The sequence below is a fragment of the Notechis scutatus genome, chromosome Z (assembly GCF_049901735.1).
Source record: "Notechis scutatus isolate UNSWTSFEM ecotype Mainland chromosome Z, rNotScu1.2, whole genome shotgun sequence".
Lineage (NCBI taxonomy): Eukaryota > Metazoa > Chordata > Lepidosauria > Squamata > Elapidae > Notechis > Notechis scutatus.
The window spans coordinates 132,053,378-132,069,717 of record NC_142025.1 but is presented as its reverse complement, the minus strand read 5'-3'; the positions used below and the strand labels follow the sequence as shown (position 1 = coordinate 132,069,717).

Genomic DNA, 16,340 nt, shown 5'->3' with positions numbered 1-16,340 from the left:
CTAGCGAATAGGTACGAACTGGTAGAATCCCACCCCTGCATAGAAGTTCAGAGAAGTCAAACCGGTAGAGTTCCCTAGAGAAGAATCTTTGTCCTGACAAAGTTCTTTGGGTTGCTCAAAGTAAAGAAGATGGGGCACACATATGATCATTGGCAATTATCGCTTACAAGATACAGGTATAAGTATAAATACAGTTTTGAATACATGAGATAGATACTTATAAGAAAAATAAAAAAACAATAGGATAGGGATGATAGGCACAATTGGCGTGCTTATGCACGCCCCCTACATATGCCCCCCTATGTGCCAGATGGCACCACAAAGATCTTTCTTTTTTGTCTCTGTCTCTTTAGACTTCCCTCTGCCCTGCCTTGCTCTAAGATCTGAAATCTCAGGAAATGAAGCAAAGCCCACCTTCTTCTCCAATCAAGGGACATAATACCTAATGCAAATATTGAGAATTGAGGGAGAAAATGTGTTCAACTTCTCACACCCCCTGGGGAAAAAAAATCAACAATACAGGTAGTCCTTGACTTACAATTGAGCCCAAAAATTTCTGTTGCTGAGACATTTGTTAAATGAGTTTTGACTTATTTTACAACCTTCCTTGTCACAATTGTTAAATGAATCACTGAAGTTGTTAGGTTAATAACAAGGTTGTTAAATGAATCTTGACTTTGTTTGTCAATGGGATCACATCATAAAAGGTGATCCCATGACTCTGGGGCACTGCAACTGTCATAAATATGAGTCAGTTGTCAAGCGTCTGAATTTTGATCATCTGACTATGGGAATGCTACAAGGATCAAAGTTGTGAAAACGGTCATAAATCACCTTTTTTCAGTGCTGTAAGTAACTTCAAACAGTCAAAATTGTTGTAAGTCAAATTGTAAGTCTGTTGTACTAACAAAGCACTTGGTTGCTTGTTGGTGATTTTCTGAGGTGCCTCCTCTGATGGCAAGACCTATTGTCTTCATTTTATTCAATTTTTTCTTCTTCCCAATCTCATGCCATACAAATGTGTTAGTTCCAACATAAATCAGTCCCCTGGTCATTGAATAATCTGGGATGGAAGATAGAGAGGAATGCTGGCTGATTTGAGCCAGCATTTTTGAAGGGAGATCTTTCTTCTTTTTATAGCATTCCTTTTAAAAGTTTGCTTACAGTGTTCTGAACCTCACTGTGCATGCTGCATAATTTAACTACAATTTAAACGCAAAGCCTAATACCGAAATGTCTTATGCTTCAAAACAGCATTAAAATATTAATATAGAACAAAATGTTTACTATAAAATGAAATTAAAAATTAAATTTTATTAATAAAATTAATACATATTAATACATTGGGGGGGGGGGTTGAGTCTTGAAATTCCCAAAACTGATACGCATCGTCTTGCTCCAAAACACAAAATCATTGTTAAAAAAAAAATCCTAGCCTACCACTACTGCTACTACTACTACTGGCACTACTACTCCCAGAATGCACTTCTCCACTCCACTCCTCCCATTTTTGGCAAGTGCACGTTCTCAATGGGAACTGTGTTAGATCGCGTCATCCCTTGCTGCATACGTTCAAGCCTGCCATTTGCTGGCGCACAGCCCTATGGAAGTTGCAGTCCTTCCTGTTAACGCTATTTATCACAAAGGACAAGGAAGAAACTACAGCTACCGTCATGCATCACTCCGTCCCTTGCTAAGCTCCGTCCCTTTTGTCTTGGGAGGAAGGACTACAACTCCCGGCGTGCCCCGGGCCCCCCGTCCTTTGATATTTATTCCCCCCTCGGCCCTTAGGAAGGGGATTCTCCCCAAGATGGCGGATGCTGGTTTAAGGGGTTCGGGGGGTGGAGCTTTTACCTTCACCGACTCCCTAGATCGTTGCCTGGCCCAGCTGCAGAGGGGGATCGAGCCGGGGCTGGGCAAGGCCTTGTTGGCCCTCAGGACCCAGCATATTAAGAAGACGGGGGATTGCCCACTTCAGGATCCATGGGGGACTAGCGCCACTTTTGGGGATCCTGTCTAGCTCCCCGCGACCGCGCCGCACTTTGGATCTAGCCCTCAGCATCCTGGGCAACTGCTGCACCGAAGAGGGCAGCCGCACCCAGGTGCGCGAACTTGGGGGGATCCCGCCGCTAGGTGAGTGGAAAAAGTGTGTGTGTGGGGGGCAGAATGGGGGTACGGCTAGGGAAGATCCCCTGTCGCCCCCTGGGGCTGTTCTAACGTCTCCCGTCCGAGCCTGATGCCTGGATAGGTCTTGGACTTCAACTCCCAGGATTCCCAGCCAGCCAGGCTGATGGGCGAGCTGCAACGGGAATTGTGGGAGTTGAAGTCCGCGGCATCGGCAGGGGCTCGGAAGGGAATCTCGGCTTGCCAAGAAGATGCAGAGCGAAGAAGATGCAGCCTTGGTGGGGAGGGGGAAGCCCTGTGCCCATCAAGATCGGCTGCTTCCCCCCAAGTCTCCCCTCCTGTAGGTGGGGCTTCCTCCTCAAATCAGGGTGCTCATGGGGTGGGGGGGGGGGAGGAGAAGGGGGATCAGTTTTATGACCCCTTAAATCAGATGGTGGGTAACCTTTGGATTCAAAAGGATGATAACCTTAAAAAGGACTTCAGGATGTTGGAAGTGGGCAAGCATAATGCTCGGGTTAACAACCCCCCCCTCTTAGTTTTAGATAGGATTTCAGCTAGAAGTAATTCTCATTTCTTAAACATAGTATCTTGCAATCTTAACTATGCCAATCTGAGCTTTGTGTTTCACCTTAACCGTAGAACATCCCTAAAACTGGGAGCATCTCAAGTTAGATTTGTGAATGGGCTAAAATGCTTGTCTAGATCCTTTAAAAAACAAACACACACACACAACAGCTAAATTATGGCTAGGTTTGTAACTTAGGTCTGCAGTTCCTTTACTTAGCACGCCATCTGCCTGTTAATATTGTGAATACCGCAGCTTCGTCCTTTAAAAGGGAAGGGCGGGGGAAATGGAAAGCTAGCAAAAACAAGGTTTCAAGCCAGCAAAAACAAGTTTAGGTTCTATTAATATTTACCTTTTGATTTTATCAGACTGTCTTTGATGCCAAGTTATAAGGCTATGCTAAGTACTTTGTGTTTGGATAACTAAATGCCTGCAAGAATTGGCTGATAGATGTTTTTTTTTTAATTGGAGCTTATACCAGCACATGCCCTAGCAGTGAAAATATTTCTTAAGTGCATGTATGAGAAGAGCATGGAAGAGACTTGCAACTTTTCAGAAATATCTACCATCATACAGCACTTGGTGTAATATGTAAAATGTAGGAAGCTGGTATTTATCTCTAAATTAGATGCATATCCTGCTTTTGTTTTTTACAGCTTAAGCTAGCATGTATAATGCTATTTCTTCAATTTTCCCCATGAGTAACAACCCTGTGAGATGGGTTCGGCTGAGAAAGAGGGACTGGCCAGAAGTCACCCAGCTGACTTCTTTGCCTAAGGAAAGACTAGAACTCACAATCTCCCAGTTTTTAATCTGGCCATGACACCAAAGTGGTTTCTTGAAGCTGATATTCCATAATACATAGTTGGATTGGATTGGCACTAGTTGGCAAGTATTGCCTATCCTTGAGATACCTGCCTCCTAGCAGAAAGTGATTCAAAGGCTAAATGATTCAAGACTCCCCTCCACCCCATTATCAAATTGCAACCTTTCCCGTTTTCTCTGTTTCTAGTTATTATCCTGAAGTCACTTGCTGTGGAAAGTATCCTGAATCGGACAGCACGGGCACTCGGCAACTTGGCTATAGACTCAGAAAATTGCCAGGCCATCCATGAAGCAGGTTGAACAGGGGCTGGGTGGGGAAGAGGGTAGGGTCTGTTTAAGTGTGGATTTGAGATTTGTAGTATGTGTATGTATTTATACACAAGTGCTTGTTTACCAACCATTCAATGATGTTTGAAGTTACAACAATGCTGAAAAAGGAGATTTGTGACCACTCCTCAAAGTTGTGGCCGTAGCCCTTGAGGTCACACAATTGCAATTTGGGTGTTTTGACAACTGGTCAATATTTACAACGGTTGCAGCGTCCCACAGTCATGTGATCACCTTTTGCAACCTTCATGGCTGGCTTCCGACAAGCAAAGACAATGGGGAAACCAGCAGGAAGTTGTTAAATTGGAGTTGCCTGACGTTGTGTTTAAGCGTTGCAGGTGATTTCCTTAATGACTGCGGCTGAAATTGATGTAAGTTGATATAGTCACACAATGTCACACTTAATAACTGTGCCACTTAGTGACATTGCCGATTGTGGTTAGTGAGTATCTGTGACCTAGGAGGTATAGCTATCTTTCTCACCCATTTGCCCTTTAACCATTAAAGGGCACTTCAAGTTTATTTTCCAACATTGTTAGTTGGACTTTCTCCTCGTCCCTTTCTCCATTATGAACATACACACACACACACACACACACACACACACACACACAGGGAGAGAGAGGTAGGTGGTTTTTTTTTTAACAGCTATGAATTGTTTGGAGTCAATATGGCATGGTGGATAAAGATTCTTTGTTCAGCAGTATCAGGCACCCTCGGGCAAATGGGTGTTCCCCCATTCTGAGCTGCCCCTTACAAATATGCAGATAATTATCAATTCTGTTGTGTATCTTTAGCATGTCTAATATGCTTGGCTATTCTGAGGGCTTGAAATAGTAATTTTTTTTTACAATTTATATATTCTGATAATATTTGGGACAAACTCTGAAGGGCATCATACATATATAAAAATTCCTCAGTGGAATTCATTTAACATAGTAAATCCTTTGCAATGCAGGTAGTCCTCGAGTTACGATCATAATTGAGCCCACAATTTATGTTGCTAACATTTGTTAAATGAGCTTTGCCTCATTTTGTGACTTTTCTTGCCACATTTGTTAAGTGAATCACTGCATGTTAAGTTAGTGACATGGTTGTTCAGTGAATCCGGCTTCCCCATGGACTTTGCCAGAAGGGCACCAAAGGGGATCACATGACCTCACGGACACTGCAACCTCATAAATATGAGTCAGTTGCCAAGCAACTGAATTTTGATCACGTGACCATGGGGATGCTACCACAGTCATAAGTGTGAAAACTCGACATAAGTCACTTTTTTCAGTGCCGTTGTAACTTTGAACGGTCTCTAAACGAACTGTTGTAAGTTGAGGACTACCTGTCATTTGAGACATCTGGAAGTGGGACTGACTCATGTTTAGACTGTAGGATCTTGTGACCGGACTTCTCTTCCTTGCCATTTTCTCACCTCCCAAATATTTTTCCTTACAGGAGCCGTGCCCCAGCTAATCCAGGTCCTCACCAGATCCCAGGACAGTGAATGTTTGCAGAGCGTGATCAGGGCCATTCGCTATCTGGCCGATACTCCTGCTCATCGTCTAGCGCTGACTCAGCAGGGGGCAGTCCGCCCCATCGTGGAGCGCCTGGCTTCCTCCCTGGAGGACGGGCCCCTGATTGTAGCCGCGGTGCGCACCCTCCTGGAGCTGTCAAAGGGCTGCAGCCATGACTGTGCGGAGCAGCTCAGCCTGGGAGGGGGGATAGCGCCCCTCGTGGCCTTAGCCAGCCACGAGAAACAGGTGGTGCAGGAATCGGCTGTCGCGGTCCTGGCCAACCTCTGTCTGCAGGGCATGCTGAGGCCAGCTATCGGCAACGCTGGGGGGGTAGAGCTGCTAGTGGGGGAGATCCAACGCCGGAGAGGAACCGGGGCACCTGGGCCCTCACTCCATCCCCTGGTGAAAGCCTTGTGCCTCCTGTGCTGTGAGGCGGTTAATCGGAGCCGGGTGCGTGAGACCGGAGGGTTAGAGTTACTGCTCTCCCTCTTGCGGGACCGATGTCACAGCTATTTGCATGCTCGGGTGGTGGTGGCTTTCGTGGCCTTTTTCTATGATGAGAAAGCCCTGGAGATGCTGCAGGCCGGAGGACTGGTGCCCTTGCTGGTTGGCAGGCTGGCTGCCCAGAGCCAGTGGGCGGGCCGGAAACAGGTGGAGGAGGAGGAACAACGAGAATATGAGAAAGACGCGGCGTCATTTGACTTTCCTGCAGAGGGGCGGCGAGGAGAGCAGGCCTTGCCAGGAGCAGAGAGTTCCAGCTTTCAGAGCCTCAGGTAAATCTGCTTTGAGCCTGGAGGGCACCTGGGTGCAGGAACCGTTCAACAGATGTGCTGGGTCTGCTGCCTCATAGTAGTTGGCCAGGTTGAGCTTGGGGTTCCATTAAGAAGCATTGTGCAGGTAGTCCTCGACTTACAACCACAACGGAGCCCAAATATATGTTGTTAAGTGAATCACTGCAGTTATTAAGTTAGTAACAGGGTTATTCAGTGAATCTGGCTTCCCCATTGACAGAAGGTGGCAAAAGGGGATCGCATGACCCCGGGGCCACTGCCATCTGTCATAAGCATGAATCAGTTGCCCAGCATTTGAATTTTGACCACATGACCACGGGGATATTACAACCGTCATAATGCTGCAACGTTCAGTGCCGTTTTGTAACTTTCAACGGTCACTAAACACAGTTTGTAAGTCGAGAACAACCTGTACCCCAATTCTCTTAACCGGTATTGCAGAGGAAAAGGCAGGCTTATAACTCAGAGGTGGATGGGGTTAAGTATGAAAAGCTGCCAAGCCTTATAAAGCCCATTTGGGAAGAAGCAGCAAACATGAGCAGAAAATTTAAAAAAAGGAAAACTCTGCATCGATTCTTTAGGTTTTTAGCCTAAACAAAGAACAGTTGTTTATCTTGCATATCCTAATGCAATCCTAAGTTGTATTAACAGAGGGATACAATCAAGATCAAGGGAGGTACTAATACTACTCTATAAAGCCTTAGTAAGACCACACCTAGAGTAGTGCATCCAGTTTTGGTCACCACACTATAAGAAGACGTTGAGACTCTAGAAAAAGTACAGAGAAGAGCAACCAGGATGTTTAGGGGACTAGAGGCTAAAACATATGAAGAACAATTACAGGAACTGGGCATGGCTAGTCTAGTAAAGAGAAGGACCAGGGGAGACATGATAGTGGTCTTCCAATATTTGAAGGGCTGCCACTGAGAGGAGGGGGTGTTTTCCAAAGCACCTGAAGGCCAGACAAGGAATAATGGGTGGAGACTGATCAAGGAGAGATTCAACCTAGACATAAAGAGAATTTTTTCCGGCCGTGAGAGCAATCAATCAATGGAACAGTTTGCCTTCAGAAGTTGTAGGACAGTGGTTCCCAAACTTTTTCAGTCCACCGCCCCCTTGGTGCTACAAACTCATCCTCAATGCCCCCCACCCAGGGGCGGGATTCAAATTTCTGTGGGTGTGGCCTAATTTGAGGGTGTGGTTTGCTGGTCACATGACTGGGTGGGCATGGCTTGCTGGTCATGTGACTGGGTGGGCGTGGTTTGGTGACTGGCAAACCAAATACAAGTGGTCCTCACTTAATGGCCGGTTGCTTAGCAAGTGTTCTAATTTATGACTGGCCTCCCCAGAACTACTTGACCTGTTTTTGGAGTTTTGACAGCCATGCACACACACACGCGCGTGCACACACACACACACACACACCCTTCTAGCCCTGCTGGAGCAGGTCATTGGACTAGAATTGGCAAAGCATCTCTGATTAGATTTTAGTAGTGAATAAAATCTAATCAGAGATGCTTTGCTGATTCTTGTTGATTTGTTTTAATTGTATTTCTTTATTTTATGTTGCTGAACTTCATTGACGTGTGTCCCTTCTTGTGCACAGCCCAGAAGCTTTTGTGATTCTTTGCAGCAAAAATTTTCGACCTTTGGCTTTGCTCTACTTTTCAAAAGTCCCGCCTCTGCCGCATTCTAGGTGCCGGTCCTGCAGGTCCACCCCATTGAGCCCGCTGCACTGGAGGGACCTGCCCAAGCAAGTCCATGTGGAGCGGTGCACCAAATCAATGGAATGAGCCTGGGAGAGGGAAAGAGAGAGAAGAGAAAGAGAGAAAAAGAGAAGGACGAAAAGAAAGAGAAAAGGGAAAGAAAAAGGGACAAAGAAAGAGGGGGGATGGAGGGGGGGTGAGAGAGAGAGACCTGATGCATCAGATTGAAATGAGGCCTAGTTTAGAGGCCCTTTTCCACATTGAAACATCTTTGGCTTCTATTAATTAAAAGTTTTGTGGACAAAACATGATCAAGACTATTAGGAAGCTCTCACATTTTGTTGAGGCTTTAAACAGGATCCATTGGATCAGACCTCCACCCTAAAAGATTACTTTCCCCCAATGTATTACAGTGCCAATTCTGAAGAAGGCAAAACCAAAATGTACTGGTAAATTACAAGGAGAACACACACACACACACACACACACACTTCCTTCTAACCCTGCTGGAGCAGGTGATTGGACTAGAATAGATATCTCATATTTCTCCTCCTTCCCTCCCTCCCTCTTTATTTCTTTATCTTTCTGTCCCTTCCTTCCATTCCCCCCTTTCTTTGTCCCATTTTCTTTCTGTCCCTTTTCTCTTTCACTTCTTCCTTCTCTCTTTCTTTCTCTCTCTCTTCTTTCCCTCTTTCAGGCTCACCCCATTGACTTGATGCACCGCTCCATTTGGATTTGCTTGGGCAGGTCCCTCCGGTGCAAGGGGCTCAATGGGGTGATCCTGCGGGGCCTTGCCCTGAACTCGGCAGCGGCGGCGGGATGTTTGTAAAGGAGAACAAAGTCACTCTGGCTTTGCTCTCCTTTCCCAACACTGCATTCGGGGCGAGGCCCCCCAGGCTTACCCCATTGAGCCCTTTGCCCCGGAGTGTGCAAGTCAATGGGGTGATCCTGCGGGGCCTCGCCTCGAACGCAGCGGGGTTTTTCCTCACCCCTGAATTTTGCCCTGCGAAGGGCCCACCTCCAGCACCCCCCTGCCGCCTCTTAGCGCCCCCTGCTGGCCCCCTTGCCTCTTAGTGCCCCCCTAAGGCATCCCACCGCCCCCCAGGGGGCGGTATTGCCCACTTTGGGAACCACTGTTGTAGGAGCTTCATCACTGAAAGAAGAGACTGGACTGCCATCTGTCAGAAATGGTGTAAGGGTCTCCTGCTTTGGGGGGGGGGGGGTCGGCCTAGTTGACCTACAAGGTCTCTTCCAACTCTGTTATTCTGTTATTCTGATATCCGATTCTGAGATTTCCTAAATTGGAATTCTAGGATAGCCCTGGCAAACTGAAAAAGACAGAAATATCCAAATAAGGGAGTGATAGGCAGTAGAGATAAGCAGAGCTGGGCAACTCTGATCAGTGCCAGCTCTGCAGAGTCACTTCTGCATTCTTCCTGTAAAGTTCACCTGGTTAACAGGTCCAGTTGTTTGTCTTTCTTTTAATGGGAAGTTGAATTGTTCCGAATTTGAGGCCTCCTATTTGATTTACTCCCGAAAACCCTTCAGCAGATGAAAATGCCTAGTTGACCATGTGAAGCTAAGCAGAATCAGGCCTGGTTGATACTTGGATGGGAGACTGGCAGGAAATACCAGGCCTATTCCAAGTAATTGGAAATTTAAAAAACCCTACAAGCTCTAGAGGAGTCGAGTTCAGTTTGAAGGGGCTAGTCCTTTACTTACATGAATTCAGTTAGTGACCATTCAAAGTTGTAATGGCACTGAAAAAAGTGACTTACAACAGCTGGCCCTCACACTTACGACTTTCACAATGCCCCTGGGGTCCCATGAGCAAATTTTGGAGCATCTGGCATCCTGCATGTATTTACAATCGTTGTAGCATCCTGGGGTCATGTGATGAATATCTGCAACCTTCCCAGCTGCCTTCAGGCAAGCAAAGTCAATGGAGGAAGCCAGACTTGCTTAACGACTGTATGATTCATTTAACAGCTGCAATGATTTGCTTAACAACTGTGGCAAGAAGGTTGCATGACTCACTTAACAAGCGCCTTGCTTAGCAATGGAAATTCTGGTCCCAGTGGCTGGCTGGGGACTTCTGGGAGTTGAAGTCCGCATATCTCAAAAGTTGTAGAGATTGAGAATACACTGCATTGTAATAACGTGAAAATCCAGTGTCAGGACGCAACTATAAACCAGTGGGCTTTGTGCCCCGAATGGCTTGGCACACCTTTCCACCACGCATGGATGGCTTGTGGCAGCATCGCTCTGCAGAAGGAGAATCTTCTGACTTGCTAACTTGGATAATTGAAAAATTTGCAGTTGAGAGAGTTCAAGCGTACAATCCGTACGGAATTTTGGTACCGGTGATTTTAGCCAAACATGCTCCTCTCCCCACTCCAGACCTTCCACCATGTATATATTTCAAAGCTTATTCTTCTGTGTCTCTCTTCTTTGTCCCCAATGCAGATCCTGGCTTGTCTCAGAAGGTTATATTTCCAGTCCGGGAGATCTTTCTCCCCAGTGGTCTCCTGATGTCACCCTTTCCGAATTGGAGGCCCAAGGAGAGATCAGTCCCATCCAGGAACTGCAAGATGATTCTCTAGGACCTTGCCACAGCACGTCTGGGATGAAGATCCACTCTGGAGCTGAATCTCCCGATTTTATACATTCTCCTTTCTTGGATTTGCCTCTTGGGGGGCAGCCCAGCCTTTCAAAGACTTTAAACTCAGCAACGAAAGGCAGAATTCTTCCAGATCACAACCTCAGTCCTACAGCATTACCTTTGTCGGGTGAATCTGAAAATCTCCACCCAGAACCTGCTTTGGAGGCCCCACATTCAGAGGGGAGTAAGGAGGAAGAAACAGACGGGGCCAATAAGACACCGAAAGAGCTGGCTTTGTCAGAACTGGCAAATTTAGAGGAGGAGGTTCTATCTGGAGATGATGCTTTAGAGCTGCCTTGTTCCTCCACGCCAGAGGAAATGCCAAATTCAGAGAACGTTGGTGGACGAGCTGAACAATCCCCTTGGGTTACCTTGGTAGCCAGCCAAAACAGCCCTGGGCCCAACTCCATTCCGTTGATCGTGATTCCAAGCCACAGTGACCGAAGCCAGCTGTCACGCGCTCCTGTTGCCAAATCCCCAGCCACAGAGGAAGTGTGCTTGGCCTCTCCGAAGCTGAATGTTCAGGCTCTCCCAACTTCTCCCGAGGAGTACAAGACATCTAAACGGCGTGCCAAGCTCCGCTCCTCCTTGGAGCAAAGCACACCGCCATATCAGGGCTTGTTCCCTCTCCCTGAGGCGTCGTCTCCCTGGCTCTCCTTGGCCCTGCCGTTGTCTTTCTCTCCCCACCTGGGCGACCCAGACCTCCACGCTCCCGAAGCGCCAGCCCTCCTGCTCCTTTCCCGTTTCTCTCAAGCCGAGGATCCTAGTCGGAGTTTGGTGACGCCAGACACGCTGCAGGGACTCTTGCGTTACGTCACCGGGAGCCCTTCCCCTTCGTCCCGCTGCCTTCGGCTGCTGCATCGCCTCACCTGCAACCCGGCTTGCCTGGAAGCCTTCGTGCGCTCCCACGGCCCCTCCCTCATCAGGTCTTGGTTGATACTGGGCGTGTCCCCTGAGCAAGCCGCTGCCGCCATCACTGGGGAAGCCGGAGAAGAGGAGACAAGTGGTTCGGGTGATCCCAGGAGATTCAAGGAACTTGGTGTGTGTGTGTGTGTGTGTGTGTGTGTGCCATTATCCCCGTAGTTTAGGACAATCTTCCCCCACCTGTGACGGATGTATGGCTCCCTTCATCCTAGCCAACATGCTTCCTTGGCATTACAATGAGTCCTTGACTTAACCACCACGGTTGAGCCCAACGTTTCTGTTGCTAAGCGAGGACAGTTGTTGAGTGACTTTTGCACCGTTTTGCAACATTTCTTGCCGCAGTTGTTGAGTGAATCACTGCAGTTCTTAAGTTAGTGACACGGTGGACAAGTAAATCTGGATTCCCCTTCGACTTCGTTTGTCATAAGGTCTCAAAAGGGGAACCCAGTCACCCCGGGGCACTGCAACCATCATAAATATGAACCAGTTGCCAAGTGGCCAAGTTTTGATCACGTGACCATGGGGATGCTGCAGGGGTCATAAATGTCATCAGCCATTTCCCCCCACAGTGCTATTATAACTTGGTACAGTCATTAAATGAATGATTGTAAGTTGAGGACTTCCTGTGTAGGTGTTGGATGGTTCAGGCTACATTCCTAGGTTGGGAAGGCTTCCCAGAATACCGTAATGGGGTTTTGTCTCTATTTACAGGTAGTCCTCGACTTAACAACAGTTCATTTAGCAAATGTTCAAAGTTGCAGCGACGGCACTGAAAAAAGTGGCTTATGACTGTTTTTCACACTTATGACTCTTGCGGCCTCACTGTCGTTAAACAGGATCAAAATTCAGATACTTGGCATCTGACTCATATTTATGACGGTTTCAGTGTCCCGTGATCCCCTTTAGCGACCTTCTGACAAGCCAAAGCGATGGGAAAGAAAGATTCACTTACTAACCGTGTGACTTACTGAACAACTGCAGTGATTCACTTAACAACTGTGGCAAGAAAGGTCATAAACCATGACAAAACTCGCTTAACAAATGTCTCCCTTGGCAAGAGAAATTTTTAATTCAATTGTGGTAGTAAGCTGAGGATTACCTATACCGGAGTCGATATCGGTTCAATTGCGAAGGAAGACAGTTGCCTGCTAAGGAAGACAATTGTTAAGTGAATTTGTGTTCATTTTACTACCTTTTTGCCATGTTCGCTAAATGAATCACTGCACTTGTTAAGTGAAACATGTGGTCGTTAAGTGAATCTGGCTTACCACATTGACTTTGCTGGTCAGAAGCTCCCTAGAAAAGTTGCAAATGGCAATCCCAAGCACTCCAGGATGCTGCAACCCTCATAAATGGATGCCAGGTCATGTGCCTATGGGGATGCTGCAACAGTTGTAAGTGTGAGAACTGGTCATAAGTCACTTTTTTCAGTGCCGTCGTAACTTTGAATGGACATTAGACGAATGTTTGTCAGTCGAGAACTCCTGACATCAGTGGCTCTCGCACTGGGGGTCTTCTCTGCTTTTGCCCTAATGTCCCACCTCACTGGGACTTTGATACTGCGGCAGCCACTGTTAGAGTTTGGGGGTCTCCAAACTTGACAACCTTAAGCCAGCATGGGGACTCCTGGTCTAGGCTGAAGTGCTGGGACTCCTGATCTCTCCTAAGTATTACAGGTGGTGCTATCAACCAACATTCAGTGGGTCTTGGTGACAGGATGGGCAACAAGCAGCAGTTCCAGATGTTAAGCTGCAGTTCTCATTGAGGTCTTGTCTGTGATCGTGAGAGCTATAGCAGTAGCAATGCCTATACAGCCCTCTCTAAGAGGTTTACCAGAGTCAGCTTATTGTCCCCAACAATCTGGGTCCTCATTTTACTAACCTACCTCGGAAGGACGGAAGGCTGAGTCCATCTTGAGCCTGGTGAGGTTTGAACTGCCAAATTGCAGGAGTCAGCAGAAGTAGCTTGCAGTACTGCACTCTAACCGCTGCGCCACCGGGGCTCATTATAGCTGAGAAGGTCTGGGGTTCATCAGCGTGAGACGGGGAACATTATTTCCCTTACTGCTTTTCAGTTGAGAGGTTACCCGTGCGATCAGCGGAATAGGCCTCTTTAAAGTGGAGCAGGGAGAGAAATTGGGGGGGGGGAACCCTTCAAGTTAGTAGGACATATTGATTTACCCAGATTGTTGGCTGCTGTTCTCCCCAGTCAGTACAGCTTACCATTCTGGATGGCGACGCTGCATCTAACCCTCTTGCTTTCCCCCCCGCTCCACAGGAGAGGCGCTACTGATGAACCTCTGCGTGCAGGCAGAGTCCCCCTTTGGCGTGGGGCTCCTCACTCACATGCTACTGTCAGGCTGCGAATCGGACCAGGCAGCTGCTGCGCTGGCGCTGCCCCTCATCTGCCGGTGAGTTGGGCACCAGAAGAGGCCTCAAACTGGACCCTGTGGGCAAAACATTTATTCCTTGGGTAGCCGGTCAAACTGGCAGCAAACTTTTGGAATGAGACACAGGCTGCATTCACAGGACTCACTTAAAATCCCAGCAGATACTTATCCGAAGTCTTCCTGTTAACCTGGGTGGTCTTTTTTTGCAGTTGAGTTTCGTGTGAACGCAATCTGTTTTTTTGAGAACAGAAATAATATGTAAATACAGCCCTTGCATGTGGTTGTCTCGGATTTTCCTATTGATCCCCAGAAGTTTAAACATTGGGAGGGGGGAGGCTTAGTGACTCTGGAATCTCGAAGCTACATCCATGCTGCTTATCCTCTGATGGATGAGATCGCTTTAAACGGTGGGAGATTTTTTTGAAAGAGACCGAGATGTGAGAGGCAACCAGTAAATGCTGGAGGTACAACCTCACAGAACTGGAAGATGAGGGGAGAAGGGTGCGTACCACCTGAGGTTGCTCCAAATTTGGGGAGAAATATTGTCAGGAGTAGGAGTGGGGAGAGAAATGAGATTGAGTTGCTACGGTCAGCAATGTTTTTCGTTGTTTTCTCCCTGCTGCAGGAAGGATTTTGTTTGTCGGAAGCTGCTGGTGGGCCTCTCTGGCCTGCGGATCTTGCTAGGGGTCCTGGCACGGGACCATGACCCCCATTTAATCTTCTATACCTCCGATGTTCTTTCCCGCCTCCTGAGCTCCCCAGCTCCGTCTCCCGCTTCTTTCTCGCCTCCTGCCTCGAAGCGGCCTCGCCTGGACTCCTCACAGCCTTGCCTTTACTCCCACATGGTGGCGGAAGGTGGGGTCGACTTGTTCTTCCAGTTGGACTCTGGCTGCAGGGTGCCGGCCGTGCGGCAGGTGATCAGCGACGCTTCCGAGGTCTTCCGGGCCATGCTGAGTGGGGGCTTTGCAGAGTCATCCCACACCACCGTGATGCTTCACGGCGTGTCCCCAGAGCCTTTCCTGGCTCTGACCCATTTCCTCCATGGCTGCCGTGGCAGGCCCTGCCAGGTGCTGGGAACGCCGTTCCCCTCGCTTTAGCAGAAGAAATCTTGGTGGTTGCTGAACAGTATCTCCTCCCAGACCTCCAGGCCTTGGTGGACGAGGCCTTGTGCCAAGACTCTCTCCGCCTGGGACTCTCGGGAGGTGTACCGGCTGGCCGAGCTGCAGAACCGGCCCCGTCTCCTTCGGAATTGTGTGGCATCCATTTTCTTCCGGGAGGGGTCGACCTCCACCCACCGAGCTGCTGCCCTGGCAGAGCTGCTGCGATCTGCTGCAGATCCCGGCGGTTTAGCTGCCAAGCTGCTGGGAGTGGTGTTGGAATCCCCGTGGGGCAGTGGCTCGGAGGGCCAGCTAAGCTGACCCATGGGTCCTTCTGTCTCCTCCCCCAGTTCTTACAGCTGGTGCTGTTGTGGATCGGGCAAGGGAGGGAGCGGTTGGAGCGTTAGCGAATAAATGGCAGGGTGCTTCGAAAAGGGGGATCTGGGTCAGCGGATGGTTCTGTAGTGGCCAGGACTTAAGCCTAGCAGGGAGGAAGGTGTGGGACGAAGCACTGTTGGATTATTTGGGGGTGAGGTTGGGGGCAGAAAGAGAGGGGCCTGGTTTCAGAAATAAGATTTGCTGCCCTGCCAGCTGCTACAACCGTGTTTCTTAATCTCTCTGACTTAAATAATAGGAGGGGGGGGGGACTTAGGCTCCCGGAATTCTGGCTGGGGAATTCTGGGAGTTGAAGTGCATCACCCTTCTTAAAGTCACAGAGGTTGAGAAACGCTGCGCTGGACTAACCGACGCGGGTAGAAGCCATAGAACTCCTGTTCAGGAGCTTTGAGAATCCTCCCTGTCCGAAAGGGACTCCTGCTTTTTGATTGGTCGAAACTCAAAAGAGGAGTCTCCCTTTGGCCAGGGCCCAGCTGTGAAAAGGGTCAGCTTTGACTATGTAGCCTATGGGGCGACCCAGTCCTGGTGCTAGTTAATTCAGAAACGAACCCCAGCCTCGGAATTGGAGGCGTTTCTTCTCCATCAAAAGCGGGTGACTGTAGCAGAAGGAAACTGAGTCAGCAGGAGCCCCCTTGATGTCCCCAGGCACCTGAAGGAACTTGGCAGAGGTGGAGATGTCATCTCCTTCCAGACGAGGCAAGGAAGCAGTTGTCCCGAGAACTTGATATAAAAAGATCGTGCAGTTGGAACGATAAATGTATTATCAACTGTTGTACATAGAGAAATACAGAGAGCCACAAAACACTCAGAACGGCTGTGTAATTTGCCCTTATTTCCTCAACAGCACCTAAGAAAGACTGGGGCAGCTCTTCACGATTCCCAGTGGAGACTCATGCCCCGTGGATAGCCTGCCGAAATCAGAATTGAAAACCGGTCGAGAGACTCCGTTGTGCAAATCCATCAAGAATGTATTCAATTACTCTCTTTCCTGTGGGCTGGATATCGTGCTGCTGACTTTCGGCACGA

The 16,340-nt window shown here is 48.3% G+C and overlaps 1 protein-coding gene across 1 annotated transcript; it reads left to right on the top strand.

The window, feature by feature from the left end:
- The first annotated feature begins 1,736 nt into the window (after nucleotides 1-1,736).
- ARMC5 (armadillo repeat containing 5) lies at nucleotides 1,737-15,380 on the top strand. Its single transcript, XM_026683516.2, is given in 9 exon segments — nucleotides 1,737-1,959; nucleotides 1,961-2,133; nucleotides 3,702-3,809; nucleotides 5,291-6,122; nucleotides 10,313-11,547; nucleotides 13,710-13,842; nucleotides 14,447-14,907; nucleotides 14,910-15,021; nucleotides 15,023-15,380. Coding segments are annotated over 9 exon segments (3,420 nt in total). The 5' UTR covers nucleotides 1,737-1,810; the 3' UTR covers nucleotides 15,240-15,380.
- Nucleotides 15,381-16,340: the final 960 nt, after the last annotated feature.